This window comes from Blennius ocellaris, assembly GCF_963422515.1.
Source record: "Blennius ocellaris genome assembly, chromosome: 11".
Lineage (NCBI taxonomy): Eukaryota > Metazoa > Chordata > Actinopteri > Blenniiformes > Blenniidae > Blennius > Blennius ocellaris.
In genome coordinates, this window is record NC_137660.1 from 25,726,285 (window position 1) to 25,751,570 (window position 25,286).

Consider the following 25,286-nt stretch of genomic DNA (forward strand, 5'->3'; position numbering starts at 1 on the left):
AGCTGGGACCATTTGTCTGCAGTCCAAGGCAACTTCAAAGCTGGTACAATCGACAGTCGTATCACAGACGTTTGATTTTAAGATTTTCAAACACCTTTAATCTACTGATGTTAGGTCGTTACCGCAAATTAAAAGCTCATTGAGTAGGCAAACATGCCAGCGTGTGTCCCGCCAACTCATCTGTTCATGGTGACAACCAGTATCCATCATTCATCAGTGTGATTTACAGCCAAACATCTCCAGCCCTGGGGTGCGGGAACACCACCAGAAACCTGAATTAGAATTAATTGCTGGATATATGAAAAAAAAAAAGAAAAAAAAAATCACAGCATGTGATGTTACTCAATCTTGTCAAAAAAGAATGAAAATCTGACACATTTATATCAAAAACAGACTTTTTGGCAGAAAAATATATGATTGTATGACTCCGGAGCCAGAAAATAGATGCAAGACATTCATATTGAATTATAGCAGGGGTGTCAAACATAAGGCCCGTGGGCAAAAACCAGCCTGCAACAGGCTTCAATCCAACCTGCCAAACCACCAAACAAATTGTAAAAACTTTTTTTGTCATTATAGTAGTTATTACACAACATTGAGACCCGAGCTAAGATGTCAACTACTATGAAAACCAGATATCTTGTAAACATGCATAATGCAACAGCCAAAGAAATTTTTCTTGGACATTTCATAAAATTTTGCATGTATCAGTAAAATTGGCTTAATGTTAAGATTGTATCATTTTGAAAATATAGACATTTTCATCACATATACCGCACATAACATATACCATCACATATACCACAACAAAGAAAAATATTAAAGTTTAAATTTAATGGTTATTATGGTACTATTTCACCGGTTCGGCCCACTCAAGATGAAATTGGACTGTTAGTCTAAAAGACATATGACATCCATGCATTATAAAAGATACTCCCAAAAGAGAAAAAAAGAGTGGATTCTGCGACGCCTGCAGGAAGAAATGATTGAAATCCATGCATCAACTAATAAGGAATGGCCATCTGTGTGCTCACAGGGAAACTACATTGTATTATTCTTTTGCTCAAAGAAAAAAAAAAAAAAGAAGGAAAAAAAAAATCAATAAGCTCTCAGTGATCTGCCTATCATTGACGCTCGCTCTTGATGAAAATGAGGACCGTCGCTTCAGGATGTGCTGTTTAGGAGGTGACATAACAGCAGCACTTAATCAAGGTCTATTCCCTCCACACAACGGAGTCGTGTCTCGGGGGAGTGGGCCAGACCCACACAGAAAGTACCTGAGGCCTGCCTGCTTTGCTGCAGCCGTCATGTGGAAGAGTCACGAGCCCCATCAATCAAGCGGAGTGACGGGTCCTGTGCATTAGCAAATGTTTCCGAGTCATACGAAATGAGCAGCTGAGGCCGGGAGAGAGCTGCGCAAGTCATTTAATCTTGTGTTTAGTGCTGATAATGTATTTTTTCTTTACACGAGTGCAAGAAATCTGCCAGCAGCGTGAGATAATTTCACTTCTTCCCAGACAGAAATTCGCTTGCCGCAAGTTAGCTTTTTGATATGACTGCCACTATCCTCAAGGCATAATTTGTCTTTTTCTCAAGATAGCGGAGCTTGTTTCAAAAAAAAAATAAAACATTAAACTTGATCGTGGGGGGAAAAAAAAATACTAAGTTTCACATTAGTTTGGCAGGAAGAGGAAGAGTTTGAGGTTTCTGAGTGATGGCTTGTTTGAATAGACATGCACAGGGGTTGGAGGGAGGTTTCTTCATCTGCGAACCCAGCAGTGCCTCAAACAAACGATAACAAAAGCTCACAAGCCAGAAGTGCGGAGTAAGGAATTACCTTAAACTGCTTCCTAATTAAAACAGAAACTGATGTTTCTACCATGTGGTCCGGGGGAAATGTGTCTACTATAAGTGCAAGACACGTTTAGAAGGAGGTGCTTGGGCTCCTCTGAACATCTCAACATGTACGTCTTGTTACGGCCCATGCAGCTGCAGTTCAGAGTCGAGACGACACGTGTGCACCAAAGGTAGAAATGGATAGCCTCCGGGCTTGAACAATCAGGAAGCAGACTTCCGACTAATGCCAGTCGTTCATCTTTGCTTTTCTCTTCTATTCTCTTCTCTCCTTCCAATGAGAAATTTACTTTTCTTCAGAGTACCTTTAAGGAGTCTCGTTCATTCGTTATTCTGTCAGAGCAGCTGACAGTGCTCCTTCTCCACATCCTCAAATGTAAGAAAAAAAAACTCTTTCCCAATCTAAACTTTTTTTTTCTCGAACTAAAAATAAACACAGGCCAATTGTACATATTCATCTCCAGACGAAAAAAAAAAAAAAGAAGGACGACCTCACTTTGCAGAATCGCCGGGAGGGAAAGTCGCACATGTAAGAAAAAAGGTCAAAGATGAGGAGAAACAGCAGAGCAGCAAGATACTGATGGGTCTGCGTCCTGCCAAAATAAACCCCCGAAATCAAGCCTGTAAACAATCATGATCCCATCAATCAGTCACCGGCTTGATTTTATTCGTCATGACAGAGAGGGACGGGAAGAGAGTGCATGAGAGAGTTGGCTATGCGCGTGAAATACAATACAACGCAAGCTGTTCTCCATCTGGAGGGATGTCAGACTCGTCTGCCCCACCAGGCCATGACAAGCTACATTAGAGGCTGTCAATTTCCACCATGTTTGATTGGATTTGGTAATACGAGGGCACAGCTCTGAATTAGCTAAACACGTCACTCAATCAAACATTTAATATTAACAAGTTCAAAGTTGTGCAGGTGTAGCACGTTCAGAAAGGAAAGGTACGTATAGAAACTTTCGCAAAAAATCCAGCATCAACAGTGGAAACCAGCTCCATGTATTTATCTAGTTTCATTCTTTCATATCCAACACAACCATTTAGTAAAAAGCACCCTAAAGCTGCGATTACAGCTCTGGATTGGATTCAAATTTTGCCCCGTACCATTGTAGCTATTTGATGAAAGGCTTGGAGGCTTTAAAAAAAAATCTATTTTTATAAAATTCACTTAAATGAAGCTGTTGGAGAACCTGGACCAGACTGGCCAGCTGGTTGTAAATAACCTGTGGTGTCCCAGAGGGTGACACACTGCAGGCTGTTGTGCATTGCATGCATTTTGTCGGGTCCGAAAGCTACGCTTTGGGCTCCCGGGGCTCAACAGTATCAATTAGAGGCAGCTTGTGAAAAGATGTGCCTCCTTCGTTGCTGTGGTTGGGTGAGAGGTAGAGAGTGAGGGAAGAGAAAGGAGCGAGGCAAGTCCTACAGCTGCGTCTTCATTCTACCCTGCAAGGCGACAAGAATAGACAAGCGACGAGTGTGTCCTATTTTCCTTTCCGTCATCTAAAGTGCAGAATAACTTCAAATCACTGCGTGTCACAATAGGGCCCATCTTCATCCGAGTCCCGGTGTTACAAGCCTAAGGGGAGCAGCAGGTTACCCACAGTGGCTGAACTGGCTAAACCACAGGCCGTGCAGTCTATATGACTCACTTACCACACTTAAGAAGCCCAAGATACTGTAATTGCATGTGAAAACCACTTAAACCACAATAATAACACAAGTCCGTGAGTGTCCAAAGGAAGCATCCTCGAAAGAGGAAATGAGGAACTGACAAGGAATGAAACGATGTGAAAGAAACTGAAAATATTCACACATTTAGCTACAATTATCACATCTTTAACACCTCTTGAGTTCAATAGATTTGCTTCCCAGCTGTCCTCTATGAGAGATTTCACTGAACTTGCAATTCAAAAAACAACTAATAATAATTCTTTGTTTATTTTACTGGAATATCATGGATTTTGACCTGTTTCTATTTGTTTTAATACTGATACAACTGTTCGGCAGCAAAAAAAAAAACCCAAGACTCTACAAATGTGAAGTAAATGGAAGCGCAAACTTTCTTAAGCCTTAAGATGAATGTGTAGCTTGGTCGCACCGCTGTCCAGCAGAAAACCAAAAAGCAATCAAGTATCTGATCGGTTTTCTTCACAACTGTCAAACATACCATCTAAACATCACCCTTTCTGAATGGTTATGCAGACTGCATGGTAATACTACATAAGAATATTTTTTCTTTCAGTCTTCCTGATAAGACCTGTAACAACAGCAAGGGTGCAAATTAAGACCAAGCAGAGTCTGGAGCAGCAAGAAGGTAAAAAAACAAAAACAAAACAAAGATAAACAGCACAATTCTAAATGAAAAATATTTCATCAGTTCCCTTAGTTTTGGCAAGTTAAAGCAGATAACCTTTTCCAACCGGAACATTGCCAAGTGCACTGACTGACACATGATCTTTACAGTAATACCACTAAGCCACATGAAATGAACTGAGCTGGCATATTCATAAGACAGTTGAGCTTCTTTGAGCGTACCAACTGTGAATCCTCTGACCTCGTTCCCCCGTCTCTCCACTTTGGAGGCAGAGCCAAAGCTCGGAGAGCACCTACCAGAGCACGCACCGCAGTAATGAGTCTGCCCAATTGGTTGTGACAGGTTAGATCTGCATTGCTGCAGTCGCTTTCTGTTCCATTCACACTGTGAACATTGAGGTCTTGCTTCTTTGTCCCCGCATAAACAACAGGCCAACACAACCAGGGATTAATTCCCCTCTATTTGGCAACAAATGGCTTCCTTTACTGAGTCCAGGGAGAACAGAGGGACCACACAGACCCTTCTTCTTACAATGAACAAAGGCTCAGCCTTCTGAACTGGCCAGCTTGTGTCATAACCTTAACGAAATGAGTCAGTGCTCCGCGACAGAGAATGCCACTGAGATCGGGAGGCAAAGTGCGAAAGGGGGCCTTCTCCTCTTCCTCAGTGAAAAGGACAAACTATTGCGTCCTTGTTGCATATGGGAGACAGGGGAGTTTTTTGTTTCTAATGGCTTGGGGTTCTCTGCTTACACGTCGTGCTCCCACTCATCCACAGTGCTGTTAATCCCATTAATATGAAGAGGGCCAAGAGCCTGAGAGTAGCCATGGCTTAAGAGCCATCAGCCAGCATTAACCCTGGAAATCCAAACCCTTGTCTAGACCCATTAACAACTTAACCCAATGCAGTCAAATCATTTAAAAATGCATGTCTGATGATGTATAAGCTGTCATCAACCTTAACTAATCAGTGCACTCATTAACAACAGAACTCTGAAAATACATGGAGCTTGCACACCAGATTCAGAACCCCTGCTAGATTCAGCCAATCTATACAAGTATATGTTTTTTATAAAACAGGTCATTAGTTCAGCTCGTATTTCTTGGGAGCTTTAATGGTTTTGTGACTTGGTTTAACTGTTGTGTTGAATGATTAGGTTTGGAATTGCACGTTATTCCGATTTAAGGCAATTACATGCGTGTGCTTTTTTGACTCTTTGTAGTACATGGCCTGTGCCGCTTTAAGCACATGACGTATTAGCCGAGATAATCTGTTGGCTTTTAATTAAATAGCCAAGCAAGGAGCACTGCGAATACTCACCGAGGACTAAGGTCAACTTCATGTGCAGTTCGGCGAGGACAATCTCTTGTGCCTCAATCCACCACCGGGTAGCAAACCCGACAGCTACATATGCTCCATTTCTCATCCTACTGCATACCAGGCGTTTGATTACAAAGCACCAGAGCCTGATTAATGCAGCTTAAAAGCAGCTTGCTCTGGCCTGGCGAGAGCACAGTGAGGGCTTTCAGGAAACGGTGGGCATGGCGACTGCTCATGATCAGCTTTCAGTCCAAGGGTACGACCAATGGCGGAATGCTGCAGCACTTTGCAAATAATGAGCTGAAGTGGAAAAGATAAAGGAGTCTCAAACGCGCCAAATGTATTCGGTATCACCTGGCAGCAGATAGCGCTGCGTGATCAGTTGTAGATCATCTCTCACAGGTATTTAAGAGTCATGCATGTATCATGTTTCTGCAGAGTCTAGACACCATCTGGACCTGGAGGTTAGAGGTGTCCAGTATTCCCTGTGTAAAAATGCCACTCGGGATTACTGTAATTAAGAGAAACACTTACTGGGAGAACCATGTTCAGCATTACAACCTGCTACTGTTCACACACTAATCAGGCTTTAGCACAGTAATGTCTAAAATGCTTACTTAAGTCACAGCTCAACATATATGGTGCATTTGTGAGAAGCTTCTAACTGGCTCAACAATTGGAGAAATAAAAAGTCAATATATCCTCCATCACTGAACATATGTAGGGATAAGGTGGCTGAAGGTCAATGAGATTATATTTTCACAATGCTAATGGTAATGACAGACTGGAGTGATGCACATTAGCCACCACCAGCACCATCATCATCATCTTATTTGAATGTGTTTCCATGGTAACATGCACTAATTGGCTGCACATTATAACTGAGAAACAGGCGCATGGAAATATCATCTCTAAACACTGCTCAAATCAAGGTTATAAAGATACAGGATAGCCCACGCTATCAGAACCGATCCTCTGGGGGCTTATATTATACTGCATTGAACACATTTTAACAGCAATATTTCCAAGAGTACAGTACAAATATTTGTCTCGCTTAAGGAAATACTGCTGAATCTCAAGCTAATAGAGCTGTTAAAGACACAGAAACGAACTCAATACAACCTGATTTGTATTTAAATATTGTCAAATTCAAAAGAGCATTTCAGAACATCTCTCGTTTCTTCCAACAGGTCTACTGGCGAGAGAGAGAAAGAGTTCACCTCAGCACAGTCTGATCCATCAATACATCGAAACTGTCTCTTCCCTCACAGCCACAAAGAGGCTTGTAGAGTTTATTGAACTGTTTTGCAAGTCAGAATGGAAATAAATGGGAAAGGAAGCCCCCTCTAAGTGTACAGGAATGCTCTACTCTTCTCCAGTGTGTGTTTCCATGCTTTAAAACATGTTGTGAAGCACACCGATAAAACACATTCTCAAGTTTGATCGGTATTGCACATTTTCCAAATATGCAGGTATTTCAGATTTTCCCTCTCTGCTCTTACCACAGGGAACGCAGCACCAAGGCCAGCATTTTTAAAAGTGAACTTCAGGAGGTAAAAACACTGGGATACAGCACAATGTTGACGTGCCGTAGACCCGATGACAGCCAGGGAGAAAGCGGAGCATCATATAAAGTCAGCTGTTTTCTATTAACCTATTTATGAACTCTCACCATCTAAAGATGCTTCAAGTAATTCTGTGGGGTTTTGTTGGTAAGAGAAACACATCGGAAAACCACTCATTAATGCTATTTTTAGAAACAAATGCTGCCTTTCCAGGGTATCTTGTCTTGCGAGTGCGGTGATGGCAAAAATAATAATGTCTACTCTTACTGGTTGGAAATGAGAGCTTTGGAAAAATGTAGAAACAGTCCATTTGTGGTCAAGTCTCTTTTAGGGCTGATGTGGCATGAGTAAAGATAAAGGATAATCCTCATACTTTCATTTTTTTTTTTTTGCGTTCAAGATAAACTATTAACAAATAAATTGAAATCAGTTTGAAATGCACCTGATATTAATTGCAAATTTGCAGCTTCCGGCTAAATCTGCTGGATGGTAAATGCATCTTTATGATCTCAAAATCAGAAACATTTTGTCAACTGAGAGTATCTGCGAGAGAAAGTGTTGGGCCAACAGGATTGGGCAGGATGCCTCCCACATATCTCCTTCCCCTCCTGCCAACACTCCCTGGTAGTCCGAGGGAGGAAATGTGGGAACAAAGGTTCCTCCTGTCGACAACAGATTCATCACAGTAGAAAAAAAGGCGATACCACACTGGTTACGGGTGCTATCTATCACCTGGTTGTGTCTTGTTTTTTTTTTAATTGGCATTTAGTTTAGAGGTACAACATATTTTTCTTTTAACATAGACAGATATGTGGGCAAATGGATTGAGAATATAAACACTTGAATTTACACATGTACATACCGAAAAGCATTTGGAATGTCGTTTCTTTTGGCCGCAGGGAAAAAAAAATGCAACTTCAACATTCACTTCAATTTCAAACGTGTTTTGAACTGTAACATATCCACTACGGAGTGGCTGAGGATGCCTGTCTGCCATTTAGTGTTGAAATATAGTGTGTAGCAGATTTTTGTAGAAAAAAAAAAAACCAGCTGCCTGCTATGGCTGAAAACGGTAACAACGAAGCAAAATACTCAAGCTGTGAGCCATAAAACCAAAGCAATGAGTTGAATCACGCTGTAAAGATCCTTAAATTAGAAACAAGCGGCAGAATCAAGCGATAATTCCAAGTGGGGTTTGTCACTACAAAGCATCACTAAATTCAGCTGAAATACAGATTATAGCCACATTGAAATGAAGACTTTACATATACGCGTGTTAATTTGTCCCAAAGCCATCTCCGCTGACTCGTCTGTGCCGTCTATGTCACTGGGAACTTTGATGTCTCCATCCTGGCAACTGCAAGCAAACACAACATCCTCCATTTGAATCCACTTCAAACGTCCCCCTTCAAAACTGGTGAGGGAAGGAAAACCCTTAACGGCTCACCAAATGGGACCATCTGGAGGCACTGGATGATGAGAGCCGAAGGCCTAAAAGGTTTTTGGGGCGAGTTGAAGGGAAGGCAGACAGAGAAAGAGAGAAAAGGAAGACAAGCGGAGCAGCTCCATCCACAAAACCATGTCGTGAGTGCCTCTCTGCAAGCAGGACGGTAATTACAGGGCGCAGACAGAGAAAGCCTGACGGGGGGAAAAAAAAGTGGGGATACTCAAGACTGCTGGGTTGCCGCCCTTTGGGTCCTCAACGTAACCACAATGCTTAAGCAGCCAGTCCTATAGTTTCAGGCTGTGACAGTTCCAGATCAGCGAGGGGTGGCTTTGAAATCCACGACGTCAGAGCAGGTCGGCTCAGCACCGGACGCATACCGACGGCAGCCACACATAAAGAGTAGCGTGGTGATTTGTGTCACGACTGGCATGTTTCGGTTCACTTTCTCCACTCCATCTGTGTGTCTTCGACCCCAACGCTCCACCGTGTAAACCGGGAGAAAATTAAACTTTCTGCGAATGCTCCGGTTTCTATTCTGTGTGGACGGCGGGAATGCTACACAACGGCTATAGAAAAGACGGACAATAACCACAATGGCGGCCTCCAGAGGGACATGACATGTTCTTTATGTTTTGAAAACGTTGCAATGTAAACATAAAACTTTTCTAAAACAAATTAATGTTTTCTCTTGAAACGTCGTCGTGTAAACGCGGCGTTACAGCTAATCCGTGCTGACGATGGTCGACGGCAGAAGGCAAACACACACTCGCACACACCGCTTTCACAGTACCCAATCATGACCAAGCATGTTTTTGTAACATCTGAGGAAAACCGGAGCAGCCAGACAAAACCCAGGCACAACATACAAACTCAGCCCAGACTCAACCTGAGGAATGTTCTTCTCATGAAGTGCTAACATTTTTGATGCTCCGTTTTGTTTTTTGTTTTTTATAAACTTGGGCAGATGCAAGAGGCATAAACACACAACCAGAGTCAGAAGTGCCCACTCAAACATGTTGGTGATTTCATAAAATCCTGCGAAAACAAACACAGGAGTAAATAAATTCAACACTAATGTTTTCCATAAACATGCTGGTTTGATCATTACACAAGATGAGTCACCACACAAAGCCTTGGGTGGCTGCTCATGAAGCAAGACCTCACATCTACATCAACGAAGAGCATTCTGGGTAGTCTCCCAGTCTCTGCTTCTCTAATAAAAGTTTTTTGAGGTATGATGCAGCATGTCGACTCCCCCTCGGCAGCCCCGCTATAAATTACAGCTCCTGTCCAGGGAGGCTGCGTCCTTCACTGTGACCCGAAACCTTCACACGACCTCACACAGCCAAATTATACAACATCATACAAGGTCAGACAAATGAGGTGGGTGCAGTTCATCACATCCATCAAGCCCGCCCCCGACAAAACACGCAATAATCCAGAAATCCTGTGAGAGAAAGTTAAGGTGGAGTTTATTTCAAAAATACACTTTCTGTTCCTGTTAAATGAAGCAGGATTTCACGCTAGTAGTAGACATTCCAAGTCTATAAGGCCTCTGCTTGATTTTCCTCTCGCCCTGCAAGTTTCCGGGATGCGGGCTTCACAGTAGCTGGCAGTATATTGCACCAGTATTTCTCCTCTGACATTTCTCCCGAGCGCTCCCAATTCCTTCAGTCAGCCCTAACGGTAGATTAGAGCAGCGGCGAGATATGAGCTACATGACGTACGATTCCCATTTTCCAGCGCAGGTGTCAAAGCTATGTATGTGCTAATGATGAGTGTGTCCAGGGAAAGGGAGAGGAAACTCTCCCTCCACCCCCCCCCCCCCCCCCCCCCCCCCCCCACCCCCCGGGGGCCATTTGGCACCGGCGAGCAGGTCACTCTTCCAGGCTGTCGTTTCTATCCAGGGAGGAGCCGTGACTCGGTTGCAGGGTCAGAAATCTGCATTGCATGGGATTTTTTTTTTTTTTTTTTTCTTTCCCCACCCATGTCCCCTGGAGGATAAAATATCAATAACATGTTAAGTGCTTATTTTCTCTATTAATTGTGACCTCCTGCTGGCCTTGGGAAACTTCGCATGGAAGGTAATGATTGATCGATGAGCACACATTTGATAAGAAGTGCGTAATTGAGAACAGAGAAATTCACAGTTGAACTTTCCACAAGCATGAAATCATTAAGCATTCCACACCGAAACTATCAGTCGATCGATGGCAAATCCTCAGGTGTCTTTTTTTTTTTTTTTTAAACTGCAAGCTTCCCAGCCCCCACCACTTTTGCACAGGCTCCAACACACACACACACACACACACACACACACACACACACACACACACACACACACACACACACACACACACACACACACACCACGGTCTTGGACTTTAACTCTAAATCACCAGCTGAGTTAAAGTCTGCGCATTAGTTTCACAGCCGTGAGCAAACAGGGAACACAATCTGTCTTTCTCACGCAGAGAAATCGATGTTGCATTATGACCATTATAAATATTCACATAGGTTTCTTCCAGAGCTTTTTATTTTAACATAAACAATCAATAAATGGCAAAGAGATTCTGCTTTATTCAAATGCACACTGAAGAGGACTGGACCCACCAAATGTTATCTTTAAGAATGCAATCCTACAAAGTGTCCAATCGGTTTGTGAAAAAAACATTATCTCATTGATCCATAAATTACTGTCGAGCTTAAATAAATTCATCTGCAGGCCGTGGGGTGTTAAGTAGTGGAGCGCTTGTTTGATTTATCGTCATCACACATTCTGCATTTTCCATCGTGACAGCTCCTCCACCATCGCAAAGTCACATCAGCTCTTTTTTTTTTTTTCTTCCTCCTTTGTCGACAGTAACACAATATTTGCAAGTTAAATTTGTCCTGTATGTCCAGGGACTGTTTAACAAAATGATATATCTCTGTGGCACCCACCCTTCCTCCATCTCCGTCCCACCACCCTTCAGCAGAGCCGGAGGGGACAGGAGATGGCTGCTAATTGCAAGCCTGAACACATGGTGTTAAAAAACAGATAACACTGGGTGACAGAGAGAAAAAAAAGATGTAAAGGAGAGAGACATATGTGAGAAAAAATCTTTAAATAAGAAGCATGCGCTAAACTTGGATCCAAATTCTCATAATAATTAATAACATGTTAACACCTCCTTACAAGAAAATCAAGGTTTCTGCCTCGGAGACACCACCAAGCAACCACGCCGCAGCGAAAGCCGCTCACCTCCTCGCAGACACTCCCCGACAGCCTTAAGGACACAAACAAAACCATATCTCTGGCACAGACTGTCTCTGAATCACCTGACCTAAGCACAAAGTACAAACGCACGGCAACACATCCACCCGAAAAGTATGAGTCTTGTAGCAGAGAGGCCTTGGGGGGGAGGGGGGGGAGGGGGGGTAATGTGCTGAGCAGGAAACGCTCTATATATGGAGCAGAAGTTGTACAGGAAATACACTACTGGTTGATTGGCTGGGGTGTTAATGTCCTGTTTGTTCGCTCATCCGTATCCTCTGGGTGCATTTTAACCATTAAACAATGCTTGTGATAAACACAAGAGCACATGCATGCAATACTAAGCTTATAATGAGAGATTGCTGTTAATGTCTGTATCACGGATGCAAGACTATAGTGATGGCAGAAAAATGACCTACATGGATGGTGAATAAAGAGCTGGAGGCACCGACAACCATTCAGCCATCAAATATCAAAAGGCCAGCTCTGAGTAATGCATTACTACAACAGCTGAAGCCCACAGGACTGATGGATTGCAGCAGACAAGGTGACAATTTGCAGCTATTTTTGAAGTAATTTAACTGTAAATTAAAAAAAAAAAAAAAAAAAATCCATGCTGAAAGTTTCGGAGCTCATGCAGGACAAGTTGGAAACAGCGAGGAGAGAGGAGACACTTTCTCTCCTCCAGAGATCAATTAACTCCACAGCACATCTCAGGAGTTTGTGTGAGTTCAGGCTCTGGAGAGTTCAGGACTTTGCACAGAGATGTCGCTTCATGTAGCCTATTTATGGCTGATTTTACAGTTCAACCTGTGGGGAGAACGGCTACAAAGCCTTATATAGAGAGAAATATATACAGTATAGTGAACACTGGGGGTTGAAGTAACGGATTACAAATACTCTTATCAATGTAGTGTTCTTGTGTCAGTCAAGTCTGTGTCTGAGTTTGTTGCTCACACCTTTTGATCTATATCAAAGGGCAATAATCCAAATGGATCATGTTGTAATTAATACTTTGAGTAGTTTTTTGGAGAAACCGACTATTTATTTGTATGTGTTTTTAATGGTGATGTCTAATAATCGTGTTTAGTTTGAACAATACAACTGTACTGATGTTACACTGCTGGAGGAATCACTTACAGAAAAAAAAAAAAGCTGCATTCAGTAATAACTGAGAAAAGTAGCTTTTGCTACAGCACTTCTACCTTCAATTTGTTTAAGTGTTACAGCAGCAGTTGCACTTGGGTGTAGATTTACAGTTATCTTCTTCACATTTGGTGAGTACACAGGAATGACACACTAAAAGAGGCATTGTTTTCCAAAAAAGACTATGTTGTTATTGTCATTATTATTATTATTATTATTGGGGTCCGAGCACTGACCGTGCATATGGCCCTATTGATACGGAGGGATTATATTATCATTATTATTATTATTATTATTACAATTTTGATTTTCAATCCAAGCCACTTGGGCTACAACTCTTCAGTACTGTGATGAATAAACAGCTGCAGAAACGTTTTACTAATAGAATACTTTTAAGAAATACTTTCATCACAAGTAATTTAAGTTGATGGTGACTTCTTAAACACTTGTTATTGCAACTGAAGCCACGCAGCTGCACTCTTTCTACAAGTGTTAAGCACACAAAGCGATGCAGGAGGTTCATCCTGACGGGATGAAATGACCGATTTGCTGAGCTCCGCCAACACTCAAAGCGAGACACGTGTCTGCGGGAGCGTGAACGGCGGCGGTGGTTTTCAAAAACAGTGTCACTCATCAGTCCTTCACGCGATTGATACCTGATGCCTGCCTTCAAACTCGCGCAGATCGTGGAGGGGCTCAGCCGCGACGCTGCTGGAACATTCAGAGTTAAAGTGCAGCGTGGCGATTAAAAAGCCTCTCATCATTACTGCTCCGTGGGACTGATCCGGTCCACACACACACACTGGCGTTAGGGAGGTGGCTTTCTGTCATTCATTCATTCATTCATTCACCGGTGTACCTGTCATCGTAGCAGAAATCGGCGCCCAGAGTGTTGACATACAGGACCAGAGCCACGGCGCTGCACAGCAATTCTGCAAACATCTCTGTCTCGCACGCGCGCAGGGGAATAATAATAATAATAATTGGGGGAAAAAAAACAAAAAAATACAAAACAAAAAAGATGCAGAGCGAGACAGAGACCAGTGGCGAAATCCCGGTCCCGGTTCCCTCTTTTAGTCGCCGTCTTTGTCAGGATGTCTCTGCGAAAACAAGTCCATCTCGCGCCCCCATCATCCTCGCCGAAGTGCGCAAAGTGGATAATCCGAGGGTGGCTGTCTCTCTCTAACCCATGTTGGGTCTGAGCCCGAGAGCGTCTGTTACCCCGCTGAGAGTTGGGCAGGGAATAAAACGGGAGCAGCGTTTAGTGAATCTGTGACAACATGCCGCCGCACGCCTCCCCGACACACACACACACACCCACACTCACACTCACACTCAAACACACACACTCACACATACACACACACACACACGCACTGACCCCCCCCCCCCCCCCCCCCCCCCACACACACACACACACACACACACACACATAGAGGAGGAGCGCTCTGATGCGCAGCGGCCGCTGCTGGAGGAGCGTCTCCAGGCGCATGAAGCAACCATAGAGGACTGAGCAGGTTCCGGTGTAGCTCTCAAAATATCAAAATAAAACATGGTTACAGGGATTATAGTTCGATACCGTCGGCAAAAAAAAAAAAAAAAAAATGATGATGATGAAACGAAACGCTTCCAAAACAGACAGACCTTATTTAATAATTGAGTGCGTGGACTGTGCGCAAATTTCCGCACCATTAAACGATCATTCTCTCTCTCTCTCTCATCTCTCTCTCTCTCTCTCTCTCTCCTCTCTCTTCTCTCTCTCTCTCTCTCTCTCTCTCTCTCTCTCTCTCTCTCTCTCTCTCTCTCTCTCTCTCTCACACACACACACACACACAAAGAGTATCTACTTAAAAAATTAAAAACGAAAAGAGCGAATTTTTTTATCAACACATTCGACACACTATATTGTGCCAATTATCTAAAATGTATACATTCATGGGTTTATAAAGGACGACTAGACCCACAAAGCTTTTCAGTGGAGATAATAGATTTGCCCGTTTTTTTGTTGTTGTTGTTTCTTTTGTTTTTTGTTTTTTGTTGTTGTTTTTTATTAATAAAGTGAAGTCCCCGGGTATCCCTCTGCGATTCCTCCTCAGATTCGTCATATTTCAGACACCGACCGATATCAGTACAGTATTTCAGGCTTTAATTTGTAGCCAAATCCCTTCCACTTCCTCTTTTAGGTCTTGGTGTGTCTCTTGCTCTTCACGCAGGTCTGACCCAGACGCATGTGGCTGAGCATGCTGTGGCGCATGCGCACACTCTGCTGGGAAAACGGGATAAAATCACGCTCCACGACGCTGAGACCTTTTAGTATGGGTCACCTACTAACACTAACCGGAGTCCATCATGTGAAGGTGGTTTTTCTAAGAAGTGTTCGAGTGTCTTTCCTTCTGGGATTTAATTCAATGATCTCCTGAGCGGCTGCTGCGCTAATGATTGCAAATATCACTCTGATCATTGCTGACCACTGTCCTCATCAACCACCTACAGCAGGCGCATTAAAGAATCGGAAGAATGTGTTTCTTATTGCTTACCAGGGGGAAAAAATAGTCATTAACAATCTCAACAGTTGCATTCCTGCAGAAGCGCCCAGCGTCTTTTCAATTACAACAATAATCTGGCTTCAATACACATAAATGAATACCCCTGCTGAAAACAGAGGGACTTGTCCTTACTTCAACCTCTCATCACTGGCAAAAAAAAATGCAGTATTTCGTAAAAAAACGAAACAAACTAATTGATTCTCATTTCAAAATGAGCACGAGTCTGCTGACTGAATCCAGACAGTGCTCCTGCAGTTTTTGCATTAGTGCGGGAAAAAAATGGTTCTTTTTACTTAAACCGAGGTGAAATATATTTTAATTTGATCCAGTGGAAAGTGATTGCAGTCATTTCTCCTTATTTAGTTTTAATCAGACGTAAAAGGAGTTTCCAGCTCGTCTGTGTGTCACCGCTAGAGGGCGCACAGCACGCCAAGGCGGCCAATTCCAGTCATGTATGTTCCAAATGTCCAATTTGTATCCTAATGATTATTTATTTGTTTAGAATAGCTTCTAAAACACATAAAACCAAAAACATTAAACCGCCTGCGTTTTTCCCCTCTCCAAAAAGAACATTCCACTTACTATCACATAAAACGGAATCTTATATCATCTCTCCACACTTCTTTTGTTTTCCAAAGACAATAAACAACACATCATGACTGTTAATGTCTTTGGAGAACTTTCAGCTGCAGATATTGTACAACTTAAAAACACAAAAACAGGATCTGCACATGGAGAGATAAGACAAGAAGAAAGAAAAAATAAATGTCCAAAGTGCTCCATGGACGAAGCCAAGTATTTATTGATTCAGGGCCGTTTCAACAGATTTACACTGGAAAGCCGCAGGTCACTCATGTAAATCAGTGTGATCAGAGACACAGCTCAGTGACGTCATTTGATTTTTTTCCGGTCATTTATATTGGCCGATTCGGTACTGAAAGACGAATTAGTAGAGTTGCTTTATTTCCACCAAGTACAAAGAGGGAAGAACTTGGCTGCAATTTCTCTGCAGTTGTTTTTATATTTTTTTTCTGATGATGAAAGAAATAGTTAAAAGGTATTAGTTACTTTAGTAAATTCCTTTTTGTTAATACAATGCAAATATATTGTGGATCAAACTTTAAGAAGAGCTTCTCAAAGATGTGCTCCAGTGACAGTAATATATCAAACCTCAAAGTGTCTTTCCAGTACTTTTTGCTCAAGGAAGAATCACATCACATTAAACCAAACTCTTAACAAACCTAACCCATGAATCGAACAACAATTATTAGCATATTACCATTTTTGCAGGGTGTAACCTGCTCTTGCCTTGGATGGATGGATGGATGGATGGACTTGAGAAATTTATTGGATGGAAAAAATTAAAAACCAAAAAGTTTTTCCTGTGGCTGCATTTTCTTCAGCGCTCCTGTAATGAGAGTGGATGTATCTGTGTTTCCCCTGTGACAGACTGGTGAGGCGTCCCGGGTGGAGATTCAGCTCAAGCCCCCCAATGTGCATTTTATTTGATTTAAGAAGTTCAAACTTTAACATCTAACAGTTGTTGATTACGCCAAATGTTTCTGATTCTATTACTGTTTATAAATAATGACTGACCTAATATTAAAGGATAATAAAGATAGGAATTGAAATTACAGTCAGATGGTAGACACTTTTTAACTGTCTGGTCTATGTTTGGGATTTTATTTTAATTATACATTATAATGGCAACTTCTCAATTCCACACAGGCCACCAACAAAAAGTATGTGTGGTTGAAAAACAGAAAAAACAACAAAAAACAAGGGTCGGTCGCACAATGTTTGTGACAGAAGCAGACCTCCCTGAACGAATCCTGAAGAGCTGAAGGAATTACAGGGACACTGCTCAGGCTGTACGATAATTACAGGTTCAGAGTCTCAAATCACTTTTGCATGGGGAAAAAATGAAAGAGACGTGAGTGTGGTGAAACAGAAAGTGGAGCTTAATGCGGGCCTTCTTAAGGGCAGCTTTGCTTTTAATGTTTTGTGGGTGTTCTTACAGCAACTGACATCCAGAGTGATACAGACAAAAACAAGTTTTATACTAGCTTGCATTCAACGCCAGCAGGACCTCGAACTTCTCACAGGTCAGGAGGAGGCACAGCAATGAGAGCTGAAATTGCATTTTTGTCATCGATGACTCTGTGTCACTCAAGACAACAAACCAAGAAGGAGAAATATGTGTGTAATTCTGAACCTGAAATCCAACTGCCACATTAAGACAATAACAAAATCAGTTCAAAGTATTGCAAGAAAATATTTCCGTTCATGCATTTATTTGCAGCATGCTGGATTTTTTTTTTAATGTTTTATTATTATAATGGTGTGTTTGCAGCTGCAGCTCATCCTCACCAGCACAATGAGGCTGGAGGACCTCGTACATAAGCCTGTGTGTCAAAGGATCATCTTCCAAATCCAACTTCTGCTCTATAAAACATCGAATGGTCCTAAGTACATCTCAGATTTACGCATAGCATATAAATCATCCAGACCCCCGAGGTTCCCTGGATGAGGTTAACTTAGTTTTCCCAGAGTCACAAGAGTCCTGTGCTCCTCACCTGTAGAACAAACTTCACTTCCTTTAAATAAGAACTTAAAATACAATTATTTACTCAGGCTTTACATTAAATAATTGATTTTACTGATTTTATTACCTTTATCTCAATAAAAGCTTTTACTTTATTTAATCTCCTTTTAGTGGATTCTTAATTGTTTAGTTTTAATGCTTGGTATAATCTTAATTGTTTAAGATTATTAATAACCTTGTTTTACTGTATTTCATTTATTTACTTGTAAAGCACAGTGGATTGCCTTGTTTCTGAATGACGCAATAGAAACATATTGGCCTTGCCTTGCCTCCCCTGTTTCTTCCTGTTTCTTTACGATAATAATGACTATTTATATCATTGAATGAGCAGTTATGATAAACTGATTGAAATCAGTGCTACTGGTAATTTGTGATTTTGCTTGTAGCTTGTGTATGCACACATAGAGCTTCCAGTAAACCGTATTTTGTGTATTTTTGGGGGGCAAATGATGCAATTATATAGCCAATATTTTATGCAAACCCTGTCAGAAAAAGCTACAAGTTGGAGAATTATATGAGCAAAAATGATTTATCTATGTATCATTTTGAATATTCTTTTGTTCGTTAACAGATCCTACATGTACAGTTGGCTCACGGGAGCATTTATTTATTCAGATTTAAATATAGATAGGGTTTCCATTTTCAATGCGAGAGTATTTGTGAAAGAATGCTCCGAAGAAGCTTAATGATCTGAACACGCTCGTCCTTCGTCTTCATTAACTGGGGAAATTGCTACCTGAGCTTCCAGCAATCAGAGAGAAGAACACAAGATCATCAGTGTGGGACATAAACTCTGAATATTCATCTCGACGGCATTTACTCAGCAGTTAACTACCATCGGCAAATTTGTTTTCCGCTCTGGAGTTCATGGTGCAGTGGATGGAAGCGTGATGCTGATGTCCATCAAACAAAAGGAGCTTTTGGCATTTCCATTTATATAATTTGTCATTTTGTTCTTTTCGTTGGGGAGTCAGATAGTCCAGACACGTGGCAGGTCCATTAATTTCGACAGAAAGGGAGAAGCAGGAGAGTTTACGGTCCTGGGTGATGCAGTGTGAAGCGATTGTGGGGATTTCAGAGTGTTTGCCCTGGTGTGATGTCAGGGAGATTACCCTCAACCTTTTCCTCCTTCATATGGAAATAGCAGCACTCACACACACACCCACACCCACACACACACATATATCCTCTCGCCATATATCTCAGTGTGCATTGGTGCGTTGAGGACAACATTTCCAATCTAAAAAGCAATTAAACTCAGAGCAGAGATGCAATATCCATTGTATTAATAACACAAAGCTGCAGCTTTGCTATTGTAGTTAGGATGAACCCGCCCAGAAGAAGAGATCTGACTCAGGCTGTTGGCTGGTTTTGAAGAGCTATTCTTCAGAGAAAGAAAAAAAAAAAACATATTGGGAGTCCATCAGCACTCTCTGCCTGGCTTTGAACCCCGATGCCACCTGCAGAGGCAGGCAGCCTCTCTCTCTCTCTCTCTCTCTCTCTCTCCTCAAAAAATGGATGAAAAGTCTTGATCTCTGGCGCAGAAGGCACCACCCCTCTCCTCTCTTTAAAGTTTATGTTCTGAAGCGCTTTCCTTGCTTTTTGCCAGGTGAAATTAAAGCAAGCTGGTAAGGGTAAGGCATGAATTAATTCCTTTTTTTTTTTTCCAACTTTCATATCACCAGGAATCTCAAATAATAATGCAAAATTGGAGAGAATTCAATATGCATTCGCACGGTTAACATATAATTTACTTGAGTCGAAAAAGGATCAGTCACGGCAGCAGAAGTGGTTTAACTTTAACAGTCCACGAGAACAACAGGGGTGAATATTTATGGCCCAGAGACAGAGAGGAAGGAGAACAATAAAAACTGTCTACAGCAGAAAAGAGCCAGAAAAAAAAAAAAAAAAGATCTTCACCAAAATCAAACAGTTTCCATGGTGTGTTTCAACACTTCGAATGAAACCTGTTGTATTAAATGTCTGCTTTAATTTGTGTTATCATTAGAGTTCAGCGACTGCCAACTCTTCTTGTTTGGGCACCAAGTTTCTTCACAGAGAGGGAATGCCAGTGCAGCAGCAGCCCTCTATAAATAAAAACAATAGATCCTGGAGTGAAGTTAAACTGAGGGGTTCTGCATTGCCAAGAGCTCCCATCTGTTTATGCTATACAGACATAAGCATTGTCAGAGGAATGCTGTGGCTCTTTTTCTGAATGCCATTTTTTTTTTTTCTCAGTTAACTCGACCCAAGAAACGGGGATGGCCGCAACAGCGCCGCCACGTCCTTCTCAACGGAAGCACAGGAGCTCTCGTACCCATCAGCATAATGAAATTACCCGCAGCAAGGTCTCTCCACGGATGAGTCAACACTGCTACTCCAGAGACAATCGCTACAACTTCTGTTATTTCTAACCCACATGACTGGTACTGCACAGCAGAATATGGCCCCGTGGAGGCAAAGCCTTTGTTTTTAACCTGACACTGTTACTCAGAGCAGAGGTGTCAAACTCATTTTAGTCCAGAGGCCACATTCGGCCCAATTTTCATTTTAATAGGGCCAGAACAGAAACAGGCAGAGCATAATAAACTAGATAACAACAGTACTTCTAGAAAATATCCCTCGTTCACAAACTTTCCCAAATCTGCAAATTGTCAATAAAATCAGTTCCTACCTTAATTAAGGTGGCTACATTTTAATTCCAAAGCCGTGCACACTGTGTATATTCAATTTATTTAAAATATTCCTCATATACATAGATTCAGTACCAATCAATGGTACAAAATCAGCTTGCAAGCTTCTGGAATGAAATAGAAATTCCTCCTCTGTTTGGAAAATGTGTAAGGTCTTGAAAAGTTCAGCTTTCATGAAAGATCCCTCACATTTCTTTTTTTTTTTTTTAATTGTCATAAAATTCTCACTAAGTCCAGTCTACCTCCCATTTGTCCATATCTTTAAATGGAGAATATTTATTTTCTTCAGTTTCTCTGACAAGCAGTGCTAGGATTTGGCCTTTTCGACGTAGTTTAAAAACAATGCTGCTTCAACGTCTGCTCTCTTTGGACCAGACAATTTGAATAAAAGTCCTTGAAAAACAATGTAAACTGGACATTCTCAGATCAATGCAGCTCTGCTGAGGACAAGCAGTCAAAAGTGGACTTGTGGTGAAGGGATCTTGTCGATCACATTTCTTTTGTTCAATATTTTGCATGTTTGTTGTTTTTTTTTTTTTTTTACAACTCCTACTCATGCTTTGATACGAATGCTACTTGTGCAGAAAAAAAGAAGAGTCTAAGCCATATTTACCAATGTTTCAAGTGAAAACATTGTTTTGGAGAACAATACGCTATAAAGAATAACAATGGTGAGTGCAAGGGCATTTATGTCGACAGATGACCAAGTTGTTATTTCGGTGACTTATTTCGGTGACTGTCAACTATAAAACTGCCAAGTCCTGAGAGTCATGACACTCTGGAGGCAAATGTTGTTATTATTGTCCACTTACTCACGTGTGTGCACAACATCTATATACTACAGTTGTGGTATGCGTGTGAAGTAGCAGCATTTTCACCCGTTTCCATGGAGACAAAGTTGGAGCGTTCTCAGAAAGTTGCACCGTGAGCACTGTTGTCGTTGTAAACGCACACCCAAAATGAAACGGACGTTTAAATGTTTTCACTTGAAAATGTTGTGGTGTAAACGGTGCCTCACTGATCTCTGAACTACCAAACATGTTTTGCCATCTGTGGTTCAGTTCTGGATCCCAGACTTTTAATGAAACAGTTGCGACTCACAGGTCAACTTTTATTGAAGCATTGCTGTGAATTTGAGCACTTTTCAATTCCGCCCTGTGTCCCAGATTGGACCAATCAGATTGGTCAAATGTGTCATCATTGCGATATCAACATGATGTACATATCGTGTGTCTTTTTTCAGGTCTATTCATTCTCTTCATGTCAACATATTTGGCCAATTGCTTGATGCCTGAGATACCAGTTCCCACTATTTAGATCCGAGTGGAAAAACAAACAAGCATGTTTACTGATATCATGCAGCTCTAAATTGAAGACAGTTTGGCTGATATCACACCTCCAGAAATACTTCAAAACAATGTCCCACTCATGTAATAGTTGGAATAAGTGTGGAATACAGCCAGAGGGGATAATAATCAAAGGTTTGGGCCTGTAATAAATGGAAGTGGTTGATAATAATCGGTGAAACGACAAGCCGCGGTTCTGTTTGCATGATAATCTTAGTGAGTCACAGGAGGCAGCTTAGGTTTATTTAATCTGTCATTTATCACGGGCATGTTTACAATACACATCAAGCTCAATATTTCTCATGCAACCTGATCTGTGAACGCCAAGGTCACACTTGTGTCGTGCCAGGGACGCAGGGTTTTGGGTGTCTGGATGCTTTGAAAGTTCACATAAACCAATGGATCTGTTTGCAAAAACAAATGTTTATACATCAATCACAGTTGTTTTCTGTGGGGGTACTCGTTCCTGAGCCGGAGTGCATCTGATGAGAACTGCAGCTGATCGGGGCTTGATGTGTTCAGCAGAGGATTGAGGAAGAGAGCCAAGTCCAGAGAACCTTTAAACGTCGGCTCAGGACCTCTTCTGCCCCCCCCCCCCCCCCCCCCCCCCCCCCCCTTTGCTCTGCTAAGCGCTCGCCAGAGGAAGGCTAACTATGAGTAAATGCCTCGGTGACATTAAAGAATCGCGTATTGTTTTATTTCATGTCGTGAGACTTGCACAAAATTACACGGTTGTTGATCATGAGTCTCTTGGCTGTGCCGCAGTGAGGCAGATGTTTAAAAGAGCAAAGTCTCTCTTTATAGCTGCACAGACGGCCAGAAGAGGGGGAAAAGGAAACAAGTTTATGAATGCCTCTCTCTGTTTGATCAGTTTCTTATGAGGATACCCACAGCTTTTTTTTACCTTAAAGAACCTGGACCTGGCACACAGGGAAAGTGTTTTGTAATTATTATTGGCTTTCTAATCGATCCTCTGGGCGATGTCAAAAAAAGAAGAACATTGAAAGAGAAGCAGATGAAAGTAATTTTCTCCAGAAGTTTGAAATCAATTTGTGAACTTCTTCAGATGGTTTGATTTTACATGGGGGATCAGGTTCTCTGATAGCATAAGGATTCCATCTTTCTCACACTCCGTAAGCCACGCATGTAGGTCTCCCATGTAATCCCCATCATGTGTCCCGATGACCATGATCATGGCATAATACTATAAATTATGTTGCATTCTTGTTTCATGCGTGTATTTTACTCTCCTGATTGTGAGAGGTTGTGTCATGGAGGGGAGATATTTCCCCTCTCGGTGAAGGTCATTGTCCAGCTGAAGGGAATGAATTCAATTCAGCTTTATGAACATTTCACTGTATAGGTTTTGACCAAATTCACCCTTTACATTTAGATTGTATAGTAATTTTTCATAGTAATAGTTTAGTTTTGTAAAAATATAGACGTTGTCATCATGTATATGTATGTATGTAATGTTATTATGGCACTATTTTACTCAATAGGAAATCGCACTGAACGTAGCCATTGAACTAAAATGAGCTTGACACTCGTGCCTTACATGATCACAATGGATAGAGCTGCGATGTAAGATACTTGAGCACCATTTGGAGCAACTTGGCCTTCTGTGTCTTGCTCAAGGACACTTGGGCAGGGCAATATTTGGTACCATACCCACAACCCTGCGATTGGAAGCGCTCCACTGACTGAGCCACTGCCACCCCAGAATAGGCTTCTTTGCAAAACAAGTTAAAAACAATGAAATAAGCTGAAACTTTCTCTGAAAAGCATGTACATGAGACGTTCTTCTGTGATGAACCAAGCCCATTGTGGTTAACATGAAATATTCTTTACCTAGGATAGTTTGATATCCAACAAAAAGATGCTGAATTTATGTATCCAAGTTTCCTCGGGGGGACATAATCAAAATCTAGAGGAATCTACAGTGCTACAACTTGTTGTGACAACTTCTGGAAAACTGAAAAATACACAAAACATAGCTGATGATGTTATTGGATTTTCCCCATAATACACTATTGCCATGTCCACAGCAGGCAATGCCTCTGGAAAACCACTCACGTCAGCAATTATGTGTTCAGGTATAAAACGCATCAGGACAGTTGAAATCCAATCTCGTGGCGTCAGAGGACGAATTCCGAGCCACTTTCTGAGTTTCATGCTCAGTACGTGAGAGTAATCCTTCCAGCTTTACTTAGATTTCAACATGCGTACATTCATTCTGTGCTTTGAACGATCTGGCCCCTATTGTCTGCTGCACCACTGCCTTCATTTTTATATCGCTTCTGGGAGCGGTGCCAACCGTTCACCGTCTGAAAGTACCGCATAAAATTCCCTGTAAGAGATGCTGATCAATCAGAGCTACCTGCCCATAATTTCAATTTAAAAATTTCCATTAAACCGTGTGCAGATGAGCTCAGCGTAGCCGAGAGACACATAGTTAGGGTGATATCACATGCTTGAACTTCCAGAGCAGGAATCAGGTTATTCTAACCTTGGAACGAATTTACTTGGAAGACAGATTTTTTACGTCACTTATCGCTTAAATCAACTTGATCAAAAAAAGTTCATAAGCAACTTAGACTGCAAGCTTTGCCTCAGATAGTTGAAAATCAGACGTGAAGCAGGCAAAGCGGCCCCGCGTTGCGCCTGGCAGCAGCGAAGACTCTCTTCCACCGGTGCACTTCTGCGCCGCAAACATGCTGTTTGATTTATAGAGGGAGCGAACACATAGTGGAGAGCGACGAGTCACTGAATGCTAATGTGCCAAAGTGAAGCCTTGCATACAGATGTCTCCCTCCTCTCGTCTGTGCCAGGGCACTTCTCGCACTATTTTTCTTCCCCAGTCTGCCTCTCGATTTCTCTTGTGCGCCCGCTCTCCTGCCCTCTCGCCGTCATCCTGACTTACTTCTGCGCCCGCTCTCCGGAGACGACGTGCAGCTGACAAATTGTTTCGCCGCACTTTCAGCGTAGTGGAACAGTTTCAGTGGTGAAGATAACGCGCAAACTCGAGGAAGCCAAGTGGCTCGAAAGCCTCCAGTTCTTTGTCTTTCCTTTCGACTGGGTTTCTTTTCTTCTCGTCTCCAGTGGCACCCCAGTGCCAGAAATTCGCATTGGTGCTTCAGTAGTTAAGTGGAGCCACACACCAGGACATGAGGCCGGATTGATATGGT

The 25,286-nt window shown here is 42.0% G+C and overlaps 1 protein-coding gene across 1 annotated transcript in view; it reads right to left on the minus strand.

Annotated features, from left to right (window-relative positions):
• tmtc2b (transmembrane O-mannosyltransferase targeting cadherins 2b) overlaps positions 1–14,004 on the minus strand; it is a 98,064-nt gene extending 84,060 nt beyond the window's left edge. Inside the window, exon 1 of the mRNA XM_080504263.1 lies at positions 13,768–14,004. Within this exon, the coding sequence (XP_080360389.1) occupies positions 13,768–13,850 (83 nt within the window). The 5' untranslated portion in view covers positions 13,851–14,004. The remainder of the gene's footprint in view (positions 1–13,767) is intronic.
• Positions 14,005–25,286: the final 11,282 nt, after the last annotated feature.